The sequence below is a fragment of the Colletes gigas genome, unplaced genomic scaffold (assembly GCF_013123115.1).
Source record: "Colletes gigas isolate AHSC1104 unplaced genomic scaffold, ASM1312311v1 Colletes_gigas_Sc00008, whole genome shotgun sequence".
NCBI lineage: Eukaryota > Metazoa > Arthropoda > Insecta > Hymenoptera > Colletidae > Colletes > Colletes gigas.
Window position 1 is genome coordinate 8166526 of NW_025106637.1, and position 20393 is coordinate 8186918.

Below are 20393 nucleotides of genomic sequence, written 5' to 3' on the forward strand. Positions count from 1 at the left end.
TTTTTTTTCTTTTCTTTAATAGCTTATCTTAGCTTACTCGTTAAACTTATGTATCTCTAGCCTCGTCGCTTTCTTCTCCCACTGTCGTCGACGTACCGTACGATCGAGGATTCCCCACGCGACGGGAGAAAAGAAAAAAAAAAACATAGCGAAATCACCGGTCCGCGGGTATTCCTCGATCGCCTCGATCGTCGTTCGCTCGTTCGATTGAGCGTCGCGAAGACTAAATATAGGCTTTGACTCGCTTTCTCGTTCGCAACCGTGTCTCTTTTTCACAGTTTCTCGCTCTCTAATTCGCGCCACACGCATTTATTATCGTTCCCTTAGGTATGTACACGCGATCGAAAGTCGCATCGCGGCTGTAATTAACGAACACGGTGATCAGCGATACTCGATCCTCTTTTTCTTTCTTTATAATTTTGTAATCCGTTTCGCGTAACGTCGTCGTGCCTCTTCTTCGTTTTTCTGTCTGTCTCGCTTAGATCCTCTGTTTCACTTAACGATTAAACACGTAGAAATTGGAGAATAAAAAAAGGGGGCGGGAAGAGCCACAGAGTCGCGGCGGCGTCTGTTTCAAGGAGGACTCGCGGCCTAATTTCATCGTACATTCCTCTTCGAGCAAATCGTGTGGCTTTCGCATGATCGTTTCTTTATCTTTGGTTGCGAATTTATTTAGTTTTTTTGGTAGGAACGGCCGCGGTTCCAACGTGGATCGTCGTGACGCCGCCGCGTCTTTCCTTACGCAATATTTCACATAAAAACGTTTTTCGTCGTAGATACTAAACAGTCGAGTCGAAAAATAATATCGAGACGGTCTCGTTCACGCGCTCTCACGACTACTCGCTTTCCACGCTTCGCATTTTCACTCGTGTTCCACGAACAGTCACAACTTAGGATCACTCGAGTTATCCGGAGGGCTGCGCGGGAACAACCCCTGTCTGCGTTCATTTGTTCTGTTTAGTAATTGGAGGGCAGTCGATCAACTCTTTATTCGACTATGAGGAACGTGGAAACGTCCGCGTACCGTTAGAAACGATTTTTAGAGAAATTTTTTTAAACTTCGTAGTTTGTTTCCACAATAATTTTTCTTCTTCTCCCGTTCCACTGTTTGCCGAACAAAGGGTTGATTTTGCTTTTTTTCTTTCTCGCGATTGTTCGTTCAAGTTCGAAGACCGAGAAGAGTCAAACCATCGGTTTTCCTCTTCGTCATCGAACTTGAGGACCGCCTGGCGTCGTCGATTCTCAGGAAATCCTTCTGAGCGTCGTCCCAGTAACGCGTTAACGCGTCGCGAATAAAATTACCACGACGCTTTGTCCGCCATTCATGCTCGTCACTCGGTTTCTCCGTCGTATTCCCTTCGCCTTTTCTCACATATTCGATACAACTTTTAAGGAGACACTATTTTAAATAGAACGACGTAACATCGAAGCATTTCGTCACACATCTCGCTTGACAATTTATTCGTTAAACAGTCTTAAAATTGAAGATAAGTTAATCAATCATTTAAAGCGATTACACCCTACGTTTACAACCTTTTAATTTTTTTTTTTCTAATAAAGACGCGACGATGATAAGTGTCGGAATGATTGTTTTATTACTGATTGAAGTGGATACTTAAATAGTTCGGAATATAAAGAGTGCCGGTAGAAGATTTGTAAGATTCGAAAAGTTGCTCACAGGCCATTTTAATCCTCGAGCGATCGAAAGAAAGACTCTTTTTCTTTTTTTTTGTTTATTCACCGATAGACACGCACACAAAACACAGTCACACCTCGTTAACAATTGTGTCGATTAACGATAATATTAATTTTTTTTCTGCTTAGCTATATTTATATATAATGTAACACGATGATATAGGCTTGATATGACGGTGGCACACGTTTACTAACCGTTTCTTTTCATTTTATTTCCCCTACTTCGTCTCTGCTTTCTCTTCTGTACCTCGTGCGTCTCTCTCTCGACCCGATCGTCGCCAAAAAAAGCAAGTCTCGTTGTTCTCGTAACTGGCAAACGTAGCAGCGAGAACGAAAGCTCTCCGTAATTATTGTTTCGTGCTATAACTATCTCAAAATTCCTCGCCAAAGAACCGACGTCAAAACGAACGTTTCGCAACTAGGTGAACAAAAGTCGACGCGAACGAAAATTAAGACTGGCATCACGCGGGGGATCGCGGTTCGATTATCAAACTGAGAGTCTTCGTTCTTGGCTTCCCATAGCACCCTTTAATCGCCAATCGGCCTTTTGTAATTTATCTTTCAACTTTTTTCAACAATAATTGAAACATTATCGCGTGACTGCCATCACTGGGTCGTTTTTAAATCTCATTCGTATTGAAGGGAGTATCTAAAGTGGGGGGACGTAAACAGTGATCGTTGGTTTCTTCTCTCGAACGCGAATGCGACCCAGCGATGGCAGTAGAACGTCAGAAAAATTGATTTCTCAACGATCGTCTTCGATTCGTAAAAATGGCCCGTCGACTGTTGCGATCTTCCTCGTTCTGTGTTCTAAACGCTAACATTATTTATTCTACGATCAACGCCCGGGTCGAGACAAGAGACGACGGAGGCGTCTCCGACTGAACGTAGTCGTTTCGTTTATTACACAGGGTAATAACAGGTTCGTGTCGCCCTTGACGATCGTCTACCTTGCGTACGATTCCGATTGCCCGTTCGATTCCGGCGTGATCTGGCTTCTAAATAGTAGAGTTCGCAAAAAGTCTTCGGGGATCTGAGGGGATGGGGGTGGTTTCGCGTTGCAGTCCGCGCACGGGGGCGTCAGAGATCGATTTTAGAGTGTCGTGTACCAGCAACGAGAAAGAGCGCATTATCGACGAATTTAAAGAGAGCATCTTTTTTAAAGTATTAACGATAAAATTTTACACTTTCAACATGTCGCTTAACTCTCCGTACGGCAGACCGACAATATATGTATAGTTTTTTTTATTCTTATATATATATATAAATATATATAATATGTATACAGTGAGCGAGAGGCGGGCGAAGAGCGCGTCGTTCGTTTTCAATTCCCTGGGGGAGGGGGGGGTCACAGTGTCGATCCTCTCGCGATCGAAACCGCGTCGTTCGTCGTTCCTCGACTGGGAACGACGCGCTTCGTCCGCGTCGCTTCCGATCTGTTCAATTCGCAATGGCGGCCCAGGACGTACCCGATCGAATGGCGAGACCGATTCGAACAACGGACGAATAGAAACACGGTTCGATACGATTCCATTCGTCGATGGTGGATAATTGCTTCGTTCTCCGCGGAATCCCGGGCCGTCGTACCGGGAATCATGCACTGGGTTTCACTATCAGCTCGTAAGGTTGTAATGCTCGATGAAATTCGTTTAGCGTGATATTATATCTATGTATACACGTAGTACAGGTGTAATCTAGTCGTTACGCGGGAACCAGAGCAAGCACAGGTGCGGGACCACGACTAGCAGGGTCTATCGAAGTAAACGTCGACGTACGATTTATTTACAAAAAACGACTCGTCCATTTTTCTACTTATCGCTATTCCTTATCCCCGTTGTCCCGATGTCGACCAATTTCGCTGCCAGCCAACGAACACGGACCGTGACAATCGCCACGACGCGAATCGGGAGGCTATCAGATATCCATCCAGATCCCGATATCGTTCCGAAAGCTGGTCAGTACCAACACCCGATGTCTCTTCGCCGCGTCTCTACGTCGTCGCGCGTCCATCCTCGTCGGAAAACGAGTTTCTCGCCAATTGTCCCCTCTGTTCGCCCGAGACAACCGTTTTTGGCCGTCGTCCTGGATAACTTCTCCGAGACGCACGAAGAAAACGCCCCTGGAGGCGTCGCACGACCTTCGTTGTTAACCCTCTATTGCATTAACTTTATTTTACCTACCAAGAGGCGATCGTTTCTTGGTCACTTAAGTAATAAGTCGGACTAAGTAATAAATGGTTAAATCTGCGGGGCTAGAAACATCGTCCCTGCAAAGTTTCCTCGTCTAATGGGGATTGCTTTTCGTTGGATTCCCGGTATTCGGGAACATTATGCAATAGCGGGTTAAATATTTTAAGTTTCTTTCGCGAGACGGAGGAGCTCGATTCCTTTGTCGAGACACGTCGTAAAACTTCTGAAACGATCCGTAAAGTTCTACTAAGCTACAACCTATTCCACAACGCCGTTCTTTCTAGGTAAATCTTACAAAGTCGAAAACAAGATTTGCCTGCATCTTCTTGGCGAGCAACTCAAAGGGATCGTAACCACGTCTATGTAAAATCGCCCCCGAATCTTAATCTCGTTCTATATATATATATATATATATATATACGTATTCATCGACTATTTACACGGATAAAGATTTTGCAACAATTTCAATAAATATCGATCTATCGTGTCAGTCGACGAACGAAAGCTTCGTAACAATCTCTATAAATATCTGCACGGCTGTCAACGTAAAATAGACACGTACCAAGTGATCCAGGCTGAGAAACTATATGGAAGTTGTTCCCGCGGGTCAACAGTTTCTATATGCTTCGTGATAATCGTAGTTCGAGTAAATACCGATTGCAATCGTTATCTATGATTAATATGCTACAACTGTGTACACGAGTTTATTGACGTTTATATATTAGATTACGCGTCCAGCGTACGAACATCGATCTCCGTCGCTGACGCAGTTTTACGCGCTACGTACGCGCGAGATTATTTTCATTTCGTATCTAGTCGTTTTCCGAATGCTTAAACGGATTAATTCTATCGATTCGAGTAACAGTTCGCGATTAAAATTCGCGACGCATGAACGTTCCAATAGGATGAAAAATGGCTCGATGGCGTTTCCCTCGTGCGTCCCTTCGACGTATCCCAAGCAGATCGAGCGACGCGCTGGCTGCGCGAAACGTTCGTTTATTGTCATCTTGAAAGCTAATCGACACCACGACTCGAGCTTTTCTCCCCCTTCTGTTTCTTCTCAGTTCTCTCGTATAATCCCGAAACCACTCTGGCCCGTTTCGAGGGTCGTTCGAAAGGGGATGATCCCTCGCGCTACAAATTATCTCCTACGACGATCCTACTATATCTTTTTTCGTCTTTTATTTAGTTTCCTTATTCCCGTTTTCCTTCAAACTAGAGCTCTAGGCGCTCGTTATTACAACGACGATCTTTGGACCCGTGACAAGAAATCTAAAAAAAGGAAAGTTGGGTCGGGAAAGAATTGCACGCGATCATCGATCCCTACCATTTGTTCTCTCATCGAGCCACTCGAATCGTGGGCGACGGAGAGAGATAGATCGACGATGGGAGGGAGTACGAGGTTGCAGGAGTCGATGGCAGGTGAGTTGTGGTTTGGATCGCGGAACGCGAAGAAAGGCGTCGTTCCTGACGAAGCTCGATGAAATTTGCAACAATGTAGTGCCAAGAGTGATGAATTTAATTCACGGAGGAACGACTCCTTTCTCCTTTGACTCCTTTAACGCGTTCGTTGTAAATGGATGTAACTCCTCAACAAACATGTCAATGTTAGCCATGCTATATAGTTGCGTCACCTGATACGCTGGACGAGGATCAAACCGCCACCCTTACGTCGTGCGTTCGCGAACTTCGCGAATAATAGAGAAAGAAATGCACGCTCGAACGAATACTCGACATATTAACGATCGATGATCAAACCTTGCTGAAAGCAGAGCATCCCCGGAGGATTCTGAGACATGCAACCAACTGGTCTACCAAAAGAACTACCTAAATTCTATCGTAACAATTGTACCGATCCTCCATGGACGCTCCGTTTCGATTTTATTCCGGAAATTGTTTTCTCGTTGTTCGTTTGCCGCGTGCATGCCTTGGATTATCTATAAATCAAAGACGCGTTGACAACGAAACCACGGGCAACGTACACGTTTTTTGGACGGTCGTCCACGCGCTCTAAAGACTCGAAGAAAGCATACACCGTTGCCTCCTAAAAAGATATCCGCTGACGGATCATCGCGCGTCCTCGGAACGGTTCTCGCGAAATGGCGAACCTCGTCAAACGATTTCTCTGAAACGAGGCCACCAGTGCCTCACGGAACGATCCTCCTCGGCTGATTCCATGGGACTTTTCGCAAGGGCGACGTGCTTGGATGACTGTGATCGAAATGATGAATGGCGAAGATGATGATTAATGGCGATGATGATCGCGATGATGCTGATGGATACGAATGAATGATGAACGACACGGGGATGCTGTCTGTCGGTATTGTCGCTGTTGGAGTCGATGAGGTATCTCTGTTGGCTGTTGGTTTCTCTCTAAGACTCTAGAAATGCTCTAGACTGCCTCTACGGTTGCGTGTGTGTGCACATGACAACATCGAAGAAACGAAGAGAGACCGTTTGTTTTTTTTTTTTTGTTTTCTACACCGTAATAACCGTAGGCGTCTCGAGTACTTATCTGCTATCCCGCCGATGGGCCATCGGATGGTCTCGCGTGCTTCGCGATTCTGATCCGTTCGGTGTCTTCTTTTTGCTGAAAACACGACACGCGAAGTTTCTTCCACTGTCGCATCAGATGACATTCTATTCGTGGAACTTTGCAAAAATGTTCGTTGGAAACTACCGCTTAAACAAAGAAATTTGCCACTCGCGAAAACGTGGTTGTTCCCTCGATCTGAATCCAATAGAACATTTGGTGGGGAATTTTATTATTTTTCTGGCGAGACCAGTGAACGTATGTGCAAAGTTTCGATAGTTCGGTGGTACTTCCTTCCGAGATTAATCGAACTTACGTGTGAGCACAGCTGTCGCCATTCGTTGTAGCCGGACGCGGGGAACTCGAATCGCTGCGACGATCGTTCGAAGTTTCTTCGTCGTCGTCAGATGTTTCCAGAACTTTTGTAAGCAGCTGTGGTGTTGTTCCCTCCGAGCCACTCGAACCAGACTCTATCGATAATTCGATGCTCTTCTCGTCCTGTCAAATAGCAGATTAGATAAATTTGTAAAAATGTTAAAATTTACGAGGAATCAAATCCTAAATCTGACTTTTGTATGATGAAGTCAAGGTACTGTTGTATATTTCGGGCTCAAGTATTTTAAGTGCTTCGAGGATACTTCGAACTAAATTGTTATTAAGAAACATATCTTTCTTTTCTTCACTGTGACCGAATATAATAAATTACCTCTTTCTTCAGCATGTCCAATAGCCTCTTCCTGTCTACCATCAACTGTTCTGCTTGTTCGGACTGAGCAGCAGTTTTTATCCCGGAATGTTCCAGCAACGCCAGATGAGCGTCCTTCTCAGAGACTGCAGCTTTCAAAGCTTCTCGTCTATCATCGAATGAAACTTTATTAGCAAAGTTCTCGATAAAAGTAACAGTTTCTTTGCAAAAAGAATTTCTGTGTTGATTCCAAGATGGTTCCTAGTGTTTCGTAACTAAGATTTTAATCTACTGAAAAATTATATTTTTAAATTGCTCACTTTACTTGACGGAGATCCTCGAGTTGCATAGTTCTTTCTTCGGCGAGACGTTGAAGCTTCGTTTCGTACTTTTGCAGTTTAGAGAGAAGGGGCTGACAGGTGATGCATTTCAACGCAGAAGCTGTTTGCATCGAAGCGATTCTCTGTTCCAACTTGGCTACCTGCGAGAAAAACGATCGGGTAATTTACCTAGGGTGTTTCGTTGAACGAGTCATTTTGTCATTCTTTGATATCTAGATTAACCAAACGTGTTTCTGCTTACTCTTTGAAGGGCGTCCTCTCTCGTTTTCTCATCGTTCTTCGATTTTCTCTCGCTGTCGCTCGCGATGACGACGCTTTCGCGAAGAGCTTCCGTGAGTTCCTCGATCTTGCCTTTTTTCTCCACGAGATCCTTGAACATCAGTCGTTCCTTGTCCTCCTTTTCCTTTATAACCTTCACCAGCTCTTCGATCTGCTCCAGATCGATCTTCTCCAGATCGATCCTCTCGTTGAAGGCCCTTTCCAGAGAGTCTACTTCGTCCTCGAGCTGTACGATCCTCTCATCCCTGACTCTGATCTCCTCCTTCAAGATACCGATGTCGTCGTACTCGCTCAGCTCCTTCTTCAGAGTAGCCGTCTCCTTTCTGAGCTTCGCTATCTCGTCCTTGCACTCGACGATCTGCTGCTCGTACGCCTGTATCCTGTTGTCTTTCTCGGAAATAGCGTGCTCCATCTTCATCATCCTCTGCTCCTTATCGAACAGCTCTGAATTCTCGTCGGTGATCAGGTGGCTGCAGGGAAGATCGTCTGGCTTCATTCCTGTCTCTCTTTCTTGCACGTTACGATGGTTCTTTTGCACTTCCTTTCCTGGAAATTTATGCGACAAATTGCAGAAACTCGTTCGTTAAACTATCGTAAAAATTAATCTTTACATCCAAGGGGAGGAAAAAAACACGAGTCTTCGAGCGTTAGATAAATTCTTTGGTGAAAACGTTCCAAAACTTGTAAATCATTATTAATCTTTACGTTCATCGTACAATCAATCTGGCATGTAGATCGAAAAACACTAATAAACAAGAATATAATGAGACGAACATGCAGACAAACATGATCCTCTGAACGTGGGAAAGAATAGCGAGTATCTGGAATATCCAAGGGAAACAATGTTATCGTTCTTCTCAATATTTTCCAAGAAGATAAAACCGTTCTACCTAAAGAAATCGAAGAATTAGAATTTACATTTTTCTTTGAAACCCCTATTATAAAAGTTCTATTTCAGTCGATTTAACAAGATTTATCGAAAAAGCTGACTGTTTTGAAAACATAGAAATTTTGTAAAGAAACGTTACTACGTCAAACTCTTGGCAATATTACATCGTTCATAACATTCAAAGAACCCTGATTCCTAATTACCCAATCGATCATCGTTCTTACCTTGACAATTTTCCTCAACCTTCACCAGTTCCTTCTCCAAATACCCAATTCGGTTCTGCAGCTGTTCGATCCTGCACTCTCGATCCTGCAGCTTCCTCTTCAATCCATCCACGTTGTGCTTCCTCACGTACTCCTCCAGCTGCGTCACCATTTCCTCCAGTTCGACGACCCTGCCCTGATCGATCCTCGCCTCCCTGTTCTCGCCGTTCTTCTGGATCCACCTCTCCAGCTCCTGGATCCTTCTATTTCCGGCGGTCACCTGGCAACGCAAGTCGTGCAGCTCCTTCACGTCTGGATTCTGCTTTAGAAAGTCCTCGAACTCCGCCACGGTGTCCTCCAGCTCCTCGATCCTCCTGGTCTTCCTCTCGATCGCGATCTCCAGCTCCCGTACGCTCTCTGTGTCCGCGTGCTCCCTGAGAAAATTCTCCAGGGACTCCATTTCCTGCTCCAGCTCCACGATTCGTCGATTCTTCGCTTCGATCACCTGTTTCCAGGACTCGTCGCCCTCTTTGACCGTGGTTTCGTTGTCGCTGCATCTCTTTACCTTGTTTATTTGACCATCCTCCTTGACCAGCCTCTTCAACGACTCGATCTCGCCCTCTAACTGCGCTATGCGACCGTTCCTAATCTCCAGCTCCCTCCTCCAGGTGTCTTTCTCCTCCCTCAACTCGTCCGTCAGCTTTGGACTCTGCGCGGACGCGACGTTCGCATCCTCGACGGTCTTGCAGGCGACCAGTTCACCCTCCAGCTCGGCTATACGTCTGTTCTTCGTCTCCAGTTCCTTCTTCCAGCCGTCGTTGTCCTCCAGGCTGACGTTCCTCACGTCCTTGATCTTTTTCGAGCACGCGTGCTCCTTCAGCAGCTTCTCCAGGGCGGACGCTTTCGATTCTAGCTCCGATATCCGTCTGTCCTTCGACTCCAGCTCCTTTCTTCTGCTTTCCTCGACGCCTCTGGCGTTTTCGGCGCGGGACGCGGCGATCTCCAGGTCCTGTGTGCGTACGTCGGTGCGCGTGGACGTCGTGACCGTGCGTGTGCAAAGGCGACGGGTGACAACGCAAAGAAAAAATAAGTGAACGAAAACAAAACGGCGAAACATGGGGGATAAAGGGGGGTGGGTGGGCGTAATGCAGGAGTTCGATCACCGTGCGACATCGAACGGTTTCGTGCATCGAACGACGTAAGGGTGCGTCTCCGAATGGCTGTGAACCGTACCACGATCCGTAATGGGTCTCTTTTTCTTTCTACGTGACGTCTTGGTGTGGCTCGTGATCGTTTCTCATTTTCTATTTTACTTTCGTCGATTCCATCGTCCATGGCATGTGACGACGCGTGGTTAACGTGTCTCAGCGACTAAAATGATCCGGGCTTTCTCTATTTTCCCTCTTTAGCCGCGTTCTCTGCCTCGGCCTCTCTCACCATTTTACATCTTAGATTTATGTATATATTTATATTTATATATCTACATACGTATATCTCTGCAGCGTACGTGTATATACACATGTACACACATGCGTCTGTCCTTTCTCTTGCGTTAATATGTATATATGTATATACATATATACACATATATATATCACCGCGTCGGTAATAATAATTAACATTATTGTTGCCGTTTCCCTCTCTCGTTACCTTTACATTTATATTTATATATATATCTATATTTATTTATATATATATATATATTTATATATATATCAATAATTATTGTTATTATCGTCATTATCTTCCCGCTATAATTATTAAATACGATAACAATGGTCGCAGCGTTACGTAAAATAATTATATATCTTGACGTGTGTTGTCCATGGGCGAATCGGTACGATCCTTTCGTTTAATTAGTTTCGTATAATAAGTTCGTGTACTTGTAAAGTTCCGCTTAATATGCAAATTGTACTAAAAAGAACGGAGAAGGCGTCCCCAACGAAAATCGACCTTAGAACAAGCTTTTTAGGAATCCGGCGGGACCCGCCTGCTTTTTTTAGAAATTTTTTTTTTTTCATTTCGAAGCGCAACATTGTCATTCGTAAACGCACGGATCCGATTCGGTTTATATTTTTTGTCGCGTTTACCGTTCGTCGTTTGTTTCGGGGCCGGGGGGACACAAACATGGAGGAACAAACACAGACAGAAAGCAAACACGACGAATCAAGCAAGCAAATATGTAAGTGTGTACGTGTCGTGTCCAGGGGCAGCGTGGAAATTCAAGAAGAAAATTCGTTAGTCGTGTTCCACTGTTGATCGATCGCGACCAGAATCGGCGAGCGAATCGCGACAATGCGTCAGATTCGCGCAAAGAAACAAGAATTAACTGGATATAGGAAATTTTAGAATTATTTGTAAATTAACTTCAATTTACTTTTTATTCAGAATCTAATTTACGAACGAATCTAAAATTCTTATTCGTTCATCGTGAATAAAACTTCCATATCTTCGTTAACATTTTTAACCCTGGAATACTATAATGAGACACTGCATTTTCCATTCACTTTTGTCAACGATTTATTTGCAATTCCCATTGAGTGTTTTTATACTCTGATTGTCGATATACTGTGAACTAGAAAACTGTACTTAACTGATAATGATAAATTAAGAACATAATTCTTTTTCAACCATTTAAACCCTGCTTTTGTTTATACAGGGTGTTGGACCACCCTTGGGAAAAATTTTACTGGGAGATTCTAGGGGCCAAAATAGGATAAAAATCATGGATACTAATTTGTTGATTGAGGCTTCGTTAAAAAGTTATAGAAACATTTCCGGTCACACAGTATAGTTTCGTGAAAAGAATTTTTTTCTCGAAAGTACGTAGGATTTCGGGGGTATGTTTATTCACCAAAAATTATTGCAATTGACCCTCCCAATCAAAACTAATTTTTCCGTGAATGATTTGAAATTTTTTTTTCGCCAGTAAATTTCAGCATACTTGATTTTTTTTCTCGAAAGTCTGTAGGAATTCGAGGGTATCTCTATTGACCAAAAACGATTGTAATTGACCCCTGCAACCGAAAATAATTTTTTTAGAACGATTTGAAACAATTTTTATCGCTGAAAAATTTCAGTGAAACATATCAACGTATGGTCAGACATTGTATTTTCGGTGAGGAATTTTTTTCTCGAAAGTGAGTAGGATTTTGGGGATATGTTTATTCACCAAAAATGATTGTAATTGACCCCCGGAACTGAAAATAATTTTTCCGTGAATGATTTGAAATTTTTTAATTTAATTTCTTAATAACTTTTTAATGAAGCCTTAATCAACAAATTGATATTCTTGATTTTTGTCTTATTTTTGCCTCTAAAATCTCCCATTAAAATTTTCCCCAAGGGTGACCGAACACTCTGTATAGGTGTAGTATTGCAGAGTTAAACTTTCCAATTAAGTTTCCAAAGAGTTTTGAATTATTGTTACTTGTTGGAAGAATTTCTTTGCGCGAATTGAGTAAAGATTAGTTCTCGAATGGAAAGAAAAACTATTTTAATTATGAAGTATATCGTTATCGTTCGTTTCTCTTTTAAATATAAATTATAGAACTTAATAGTATCGTAATCGATTTAAGCAATTCATTTATATATATTCGCGTTAATTATTACTTGCCGTACGATTGTAAAATTCATTATGTAAATATTAGTAAATTTTATATAAAATAAACATATTTAGAATCAAATTGGTTGCTTGGATCGTCTAAATACTATTAAGTTTCTAAATTTCAGAATGTAAGAAAATTGATTGAACCGTGAATTGCACACTGACCTCTTGTTGCTGTGCAGTTGCGGCTTGTTTCAACTTGGCTTGTGCGGCTTTTAGTGCACTGTAAGAAAATAAGAAAATATTTTCGTAAAATATTGATCGTTCGATATGCTCATTAGGTATGATTCACTTGGTCCACAACGTTGAGAAATAAGAAAGTTAAAATTTAACGATATCAAAATTTTTTACTAACTCTTGAAGTTCTCTGATTTGTCTCTCTTTGGAGTTCTGCTCTTCCTGAGTCATCTGCATCAGCTGCAGTAGCCTCTCGGTCTCGGCAGCGCTTCTGGTCGACTCCTGTTTCGCGTTTTCCAACTCTTTCTCTGCAGCTTCGAGACTCTTCTGCATTTCCGCCAATCTTTTGTCCGGCGACCCACCGCTCTGCTCGAAGAAACACAAATGAAACGCGTATTAAACATTTCTATAGAAGGTCGACTATTCGATCGCTATTTTGATATAATTAAAGTGAAACAAATACTTTTAAAGCTATTCACTGCAAATAAGCTGGATGTATACAGCATCTACTGATGATGAGTCAAGTTCTAGATTTTACTATTTTAGATTCTATTATTTTCTATCACCATACTCTCCAATAAAGAAGTCCGTGGAACAAGGTTTTTGACAAATTAAATTTATCAGAAGGTGAATATAATTTGAAAATGGATTAATTTGGAGTGAAAAAATATTTTGAGGTCATTGAAATCAACGTGGACCATCATCTATATAATTACTCAGGTAATACTGTTCTCTTGCAATTTGACAATAATTCACAGACGAAAGGGTCGATAGTGATTGATTTCGACAAGGTGAAATGATTTTAGCGTGTCCCTACCCTCTGTAACTGCTGCTCCAGCTGGTCCATTTTCGCTTTCCGTTTCTTCAGGTCCTGGTCGAGATTTTGGAGCGTCCTCTCCTTCTCCTCTATCGTTCTAGCTTTCTGGTCTACGGACTTCGCTCGTTCTTCCATCTGTCTTCTCTGGTCCTCCAGTTGTCGTTTCTGTTCCTCCAGCTGTCTTCTCTCTTGAGTAGTGTCGGTACCAGGTTTCCCGGCGCCAGCTTGGAGCTTCTTCGACGCCTCGTGCAGGTCCACCTGCGTCGAAACAATATTTGTAATTGCGTTCCAACGCGTCCACGAGACGCTACAGCTAGGCTTGAAAAGCCGCCATACTAGGGCCGCGACCATTCCGCAGAATTTGCAATACACGGGGTGCCTGACGCGTCCAATTTATCGTTGCTACCAAAGTGCAAGCTACTTAAATAACTTCATTCGTTTTCAAGCTCTCTCCGATCAACCTGAACCTTCTCAACTTAAATACATTTATCACTCTTTCCAAGAGCGATCGATTTTCGTATCGTTTCGGAATACGGTAATCATGAGCTAAAAGAAAAGGGCAAATTATACTTTCTGAGACTTGGTACCATTTGGAAAATAATTACAAACTATATTCTGCGAATCTACCCATCGGAAAGCATTCTAATCTTTAGCTTATCACTACGGTATTTCTGTGATACACAAATCGATTTCTCGGGAGAGTTTCAAAAATAATAAATGCATAATTTAATCTATGATACGCGACGGAGAAAAAGTATGTGTCGATAACGGTTTAAAATTATTTTTCAAAATTAATTTGGATTCTTGGTAGGGATAGTTGGAGCTCGCAATCGGCGCAACTCTGAAGCTTTTGAAAGCCCGTCAGAATCAACCACAGCGTCCTCGAAATTGTCTAATGGCCGTCTGGAGAAACGTTTCAATGTTGGTAATTTGAATGAAATTTGGATCGATCGACGGGGACGTCTGTGTTCCATTGTTCGTCATGGTCACGGCGCCGGGTAAAATGAGAGATGGATGAATCGCAATTAAAAATAAGTTACGCACGTTCGAGAACGCTCTCTCGCAATCTAGTGACGTTTTCGGCGAAATATGCTGGGCATGTATAAATATATATCGAAAAATGTCACCAGGTGGACAGATTCGTGTCTACAACGAAGAACAAAACGCACGACGCGCGAGCGTGCACCGATCAGAGAACGATAAATTCGCCGCTTTTGATCGTAGCCATTTTCCATCCCTGGGATCGGTACGTGCTCGCCGAACGAAACCAAGGGAACAAAAGCAGCGATGGTCGCCATGTTGCGCGTCATCCGGTCGCGACTCAGGAGACGATCTTCATAAAATCGATAGATTAAACGCACAATTTCTTTCGTTCGTCTCCTCGTCGTCGCTGACGGTAATAACAACAACAAACATAACAGCAAAAAACGGCATAAACGATCGAATAGTAAAAAGTAAACGAAAAGAAAACGAGCGATGAGCGCGCGAATATGGCTGTGCTTGAAAATGGTCGCGCATCGAGCGCAGCGCGACGCAACGCAGCGTGCTTTGCATTGTATATTCAATATTGAAATTCAGTTGCTGTTTCGTTTGTTCACAAATCACACGGATCATATTGATCATTAATTTCACCGTATTAAATTATTGATACGAAAGAATGTGTTACGTCCTTCTGTCATTTTGGGGAAGTAAATAATAATCTACGAAGGAGAAAGTGATTTTTTAACTATGAATCACGTTTTACTGTTCAGAATTCCATAATGAAATTCCAGAGAACTATTCAATTAAGTTAAGAATCAGTATCATGGAAGGCCAGCCTCGGATCTAATCTTCTCATTCAACGTTTTAAAAGGAAAAACTATTTATTGTGTTAGACTCTGGTAATAATAGTGATAAAAAATTACTAGTCTAACGCTTTCTGGTAGTGGTGTATTAAAGGGTAGAATCAAGGAGGTTAGATATCTTGGGTACTCTTAATCGCTACCTTCGTACCTTCGAGATAAATCTGATCTTTCATTTGGATCAGTAATGTACAGAATCGAACTACCTATAAGGGTTCCCAATGATAAAACATTCGATCTAGCAAACAGACAAAGTGTAGACCTTTTCTCCCGTTGGACGAGTTCGTTTACACACTACATTGCCAAAGTATCGATTAATAAGTCCTGTTTACGAACGAAATGAATAAAATCCTGCGTTGCGCTGCGTCGTCGTGCGCGCCGCGCACGGTTAGCCTGGTGATCGCAATGGTCGTCGGGGATCGTGGGTGGGAATATCTGAATGGGTATGATATATGATGAGGGCGATGTTGCGCTTCGCTGTGAAGTGTGACGAACGCCCGGAGATTATACATGTACGCAACACAAAGATGAGAAAGATGTGCGGGTGCATCGTTTCCGGTCTCGTCTGTATATATACATGATTATATTTTGGTCGTGATCGTTCTATTATATTTAATTATTTTTTTTTTTTGCGGCGTGTATGAGCTGTGGGCGAGTTCTGCTTCGTCGACGACGAAGGCAGAGGCTGCGGTTTAAATGAGAAGACATAGAGAGACGAGAGGCGCGGTGTGTCGGTAGCCGGTCGACAACGATCTGCCACGGTTGGCGGACAGAGGAGTGCAGACAGTGCGGGTGTAGGCGTAGTGTAGGTCAGCGCGAGCGAGTGCAGGTCGTGCTGCTAACCTGATTCCTCTCGAGTTCCTGGCACAGCATTTCGAGCTGCGCCTGGAACCGCTCGCGCTCGACGGCCGCCTGCTTAACCTCCTCTCGCGCGCGTTCGAGCTCCTTTCTCAGCCTGGCGGCCTCCTGGCCGTTCTGTTGTGGTTGCTGCTGCTGCTGCTGTTGTTGCTGTTGTAGCTGGTGCTGTTGCTGCTGCATCTGCTGGATCTGTTGCTGCTGGGCGTGCAGCTGCCTCTCCGTCGTCTGGATGCGTTTCTGGAGATCCGCGGCCTGCCTCTCGGCCGAGTCCGCCCGTTGCTTCTCCGTCTCGCAGAGCTTACGCCATTGTTCGACCTGCGCCTCGTTCCCGCCGGCCATCGTGTCCCTCGAGGCGATCTGCTTTTGCAGCTCCTGCACCCGTTTCTCGGCCTGCTCGGCCCTCTGTCGTTCCTTGGCCTGCTGCTGCGTCAGGTTCTGCATCTGCTGATTGAGCCGATGCACCTCGCGCATCTGCGCCTCGAGCGCCTCCTTCGCGGCCCTGTCGGGCGTCTGGGCTTGCGCCCTCTGCTGCTGCAGCTGCTGCAACCGACGCACCTCCTCCCGCTGACGCTCGACCTCCGCCTCGTTCGCGTTCAGCTCCTGCTGGAAGTTCACCAGCATCTCCTGCGACTTCTCCAGCTGTATCACCAGCTGATCGCGTTCCACCTGCAGCTGCTTCGCCTCCACCTCGAGCTTCTCCTTCATCTTCTCGATCTTCTCCGAGTGTTTCTCACGGTTCTCCAGTATCGCGGCCATCTTGTCGCGTTCACGTTGCGCCAGCTGCAGCTCGTGCTGCAGATGCGCCATCTCCTCGCTGCCGGCGATCTGTTGTTGCTGCTGTTGCTGCTGTTGCTGCTGCTGCAACCTTCTCAGATCTTGCCTGAGCGCGTCGCGCTCGTCCCGCAGCAGCTGCGTCTCCGCGGCTAGTCGTTCCAGCTCCTTCTTGTTCGCCTCGGCGGCCTCTTGGAACTTGGCCGTCTGCAGGTGCGCCTTCTCGAGCTCTCTGGCCAGTCTGCCCGCCTCGAGCTCCACCTGATCCCGCGCCACGATCGCCTTGTCCAGGCTGGCCCGGAGCCGCTCTACCTCGATGCTCGCACTCTCCGACCTGGTCTTGCCCTCGGTTTGCATCAGCCTCTCCAGCCGGATGATCTCGACGCGGAGCTTCTCGTTGTCCGCCTCTAGGGCGTCCGCTCTCGCCTTCACCTTGTCGTGACGGTCGCGTATCTTCTCGGTTTCGATTCTAGCCCGCTCGATCTCGCCTCGATTCCGCTCCTGCGCCGCGTTCGCCGTGGTGGTCTCCTCCCTAGCCCGCTCGAGTAGAAGCTGCGTCTTGTGCAGCTTCGCCTCGAGCTCCCCGTTGTCCGTCTGCGTCCTCTTCAGCTCCGTCTCGCGGCTCTCCAGACGTTCACGCAGCTTCTCCACCTCCTGCTGTAGCCTACTACCCTCGCTCTGCCACTTCTCCTGCTCGTACTGGTATTTACCTCGCACCCCCTCCGCACGTTCCAGATCGGCGCGCAGCCTCGAGGCGTCCTGCTCGGCCTTCCTCGCGCGCTCGAGCTCCGCAAGCGCCTTCTCCAGCCGATCCCTCAGCCGCTCCACCTCCAGCTTCGCCCACTCGTGCTCCTCCTTCTGCCGTTCTTGGCTTTCCTGATACTTGCCGAACCTGGCCGCGTACCTCTCGCACTCCTCGCGCGCGCTCTCAGCCTCCACGCGCAATCGTTCCGTCTCACCCTGAGCCTTCCTCACTTCCGCCTGTTGCCTGTCGTGCTTCTCGTACATCTTCTCGATCTCCTGCTGCATACGGACAAGCTCCTCCTGCGTCTTCTCGGTCGCTGCCTGCGCCTTGTTCAGCTGCGAGTGCGCGCGCTCTAGCTCGAAGCTGATACGCTCGTTGTCCGCGACCAGTTTCTCCCTCTCGTTCTGCAGCCGGCGTAGCTCGATCTGCGACTTCTCGTACCGTTCACGCACCATCTCCAGGTCCACCGACAATCTGTCCAGGTCCTCCTTCGACTTTTCCTCGTGCTCCTTCGTCCGACTCAGCTGCAACGCCGCCCTGTCGTACAGCTCTTGCACGCGGGCCAGCTCCTCCTGAGCTTTACGCGCTTCCTCGCGACTCTTCCCTGCCAGCATCTGCTGCTTGTCCGTCTCGAGCTCCAGACGGTCCCTGTCGGCTTCCATCACCTCGATGCGGTTCTGCAGCCGGTACACCTCGCTCTGTGCTCTGTTGGACAACCACAAAATCATCACCGGTTATTACAGAAGGAATATTCGGGGCTGTTAACACCTTATGCTGGGAATCGTTTGTTTCGAAAGTTCTTTGTAGTTCCCTTCCAATTTTACCTCGCTACAGAATCGATTTAATAGAAAGGACACTCTTATTTACCTGTCATACTTCTCTAGCATCTTCTCGAATTCCTTGTTCGCGTTCTCTCGTTCCTCGTGAGCCTTGTTCATGGAATATTGAGCCTTGTCCAGTTTCTCTTTCAGGATCTCTATCTCGGTCACTGCGTCGTCTCGTTCAAGCTACACGGTGACAATTAAACGAAACGATCAATGTAAAATCTCGAATCAGGATGCGGAAATTTTCTTTTTAATTTAGAGGAACGCCGTGAGAAATGTTTGGAAATCACTGGCGTAGAGTTCGACGACTACTTACGGTCAGCTTCTGATGAGAATTGTGCACCTTCTCCCATCTTTCCTTCACCAGATCGAGCTCCGACAGTACGTTCTCCTTCTCCCGTTGCATCTTAGCTATCTGATTCTGTTGGAACTCTATCCTCTCGTGCAACTTCTGTGTTTCCTCTTGAAACCCGTCCCTTTCCTTCTGTAGCCGTTGCATTATGATCTGCCGGAAGTAAGAAGAGACCGTGACCGAGCATACTCTTTCCACAGAATGACAGTTTCGCTTCCATACTTTCTCGAGATTTTTAATTTGTTATTTGTATAAATCTTAAACGATCAAACGTCCTCAATTTTCAAGAATCGTGAATTTTTGTAAACATTTCTAAGCTTCTTTATCCTATCCAAGGAGTCAAACATTTTTACTTCCGACTAGAATATATTAAAAACCCTAAAATATCACCAACCCATCTTACCTGTGCCTTTTCGTATTTATCCTGTAGCCGGTCAACGTCCAGTTGAATCGTTTCTCGTTCCTTCTGCATTCTCGTCGACTGGCCAAGGGCTTTGTCCAGCTGGCTCTGTACATTCTCGAAGTCGTAATTCTGTTTCTCTCGTTCCATTTGCATCTACCGGGAAGATTTTAGAATTTCAATACAATGATCATGGTATACAGTGTGTCAGAATCCTCAGGACATCGGACTTACCCTGCGAATTTCCGTTTGCGTCTTGTCCAGTTTTTCCTGAAGCTTGTCCACCTCGCTCTGCGTCTTGTCCAATAGATTTTGAAGCTTGTCCTGCTGAAGCTGCGATTTACCAAGAGTCGCCTGAGTGCGTTCGAGTTCCTCTTGGGCCTTTTCGAGTTCCCCTATCGCTTTGTCTCGTTCCGAGTGAAGTCTGGCCACGGACGCTTGGGCCCGATCGTACTCGTCCCGAAGGCTCTCCTGTTCGCCTTGAGCGTTCTCCAACCTGGCCTTCAGCCTATACACCTCACCCTGACTCTTCTCCACCTGTACGAATAACGAAAATAACGTTAAAAATGAAAATGGAGTTCATTAGGATAGATTTATTATCCTGGATAACGGCGCAAGTAGAAACAGCGAATAACTGTCAGACGCGACAGTCAAACCATATTTAATCGCATGCATACAAATTTTCAAATTCAATTATCACTAAAACGAAATATTATACACCTTTACCATCTTTGTACCATCTGTGTCTCTCATACAAAGTATTTTAATAATATTTATACTGCCACACGATGCATTCGATAAATGCCATAGACACTGATATTATTAATTGAATTACTTCCTTTGCATTCTATTATTTATGCTTAAAATTACTCTCATCTATTCACTGTCCCAAACATTGATTTCAAAAACTAAGTATCTCATCGAAATCAACCCTTGATGAAACAGGGGTTTTCTCACAATGATTTGAGAATTTTTTTTTAAAATGAGTAAAACCTTTTCATAATTTCAATGCGAAAAGGAAACTGTAATGGTTTGCCCCGATAAAAAATGCTAGTCAGGTGTCTTCGATTCCATTCAGGCGCGGGACTGCGTGCAATTTTCCGGCCACTTAACCGACAGTTTCATTACCGGTTCGTTTCGCGTCATCGACGAGGCCCGGAAGAGCGACGACACTGGGAAGAACAAGG

At 45.1% G+C, this 20393-nt stretch overlaps 1 protein-coding gene across 9 annotated transcripts in view; it reads right to left on the bottom strand.

Moving 5' to 3' along the window:
- Positions 1-2854: 2854 nt before the first annotated feature.
- LOC122396887 (trichohyalin) overlaps positions 2855-20393 on the bottom strand; it is a 99455-nt gene continuing 81916 nt past the window's right edge. For 6 of the 9 annotated variants that reach the window (XM_043395627.1, XM_043395622.1, XM_043395624.1 and 3 more), the window contains 14 exons: positions 19441-19743; positions 19210-19362; positions 18771-18959; positions 18498-18637; positions 16100-18335; positions 13416-13673; positions 12777-12964; positions 12587-12644; positions 8836-9823; positions 7685-8268; positions 7423-7583; positions 7124-7271; positions 6734-6915; positions 2855-6474 (listed from right to left, as the gene is read on the bottom strand). In XM_043395627.1, the coding sequence (XP_043251562.1) occupies positions 6396-6474; positions 6734-6915; positions 7124-7271; positions 7423-7583; positions 7685-8268; positions 8836-9823; positions 12587-12644; positions 12777-12964; positions 13416-13673; positions 16100-18335; positions 18498-18637; positions 18771-18959; positions 19210-19362; positions 19441-19743 (5667 nt within the window). In that variant the 3' untranslated portion in view covers positions 2855-6395. The remainder of the gene's footprint in view (positions 6475-6733; positions 6916-7123; positions 7272-7422; positions 7584-7684; positions 8269-8835; positions 9824-12586; positions 12645-12776; positions 12965-13415; positions 13674-16099; positions 18336-18497; positions 18638-18770; positions 18960-19209; positions 19363-19440; positions 19744-20393) is intronic. The other 3 variants (XM_043395626.1, XM_043395625.1, XM_043395628.1) reach the window with 1 other exon arrangement.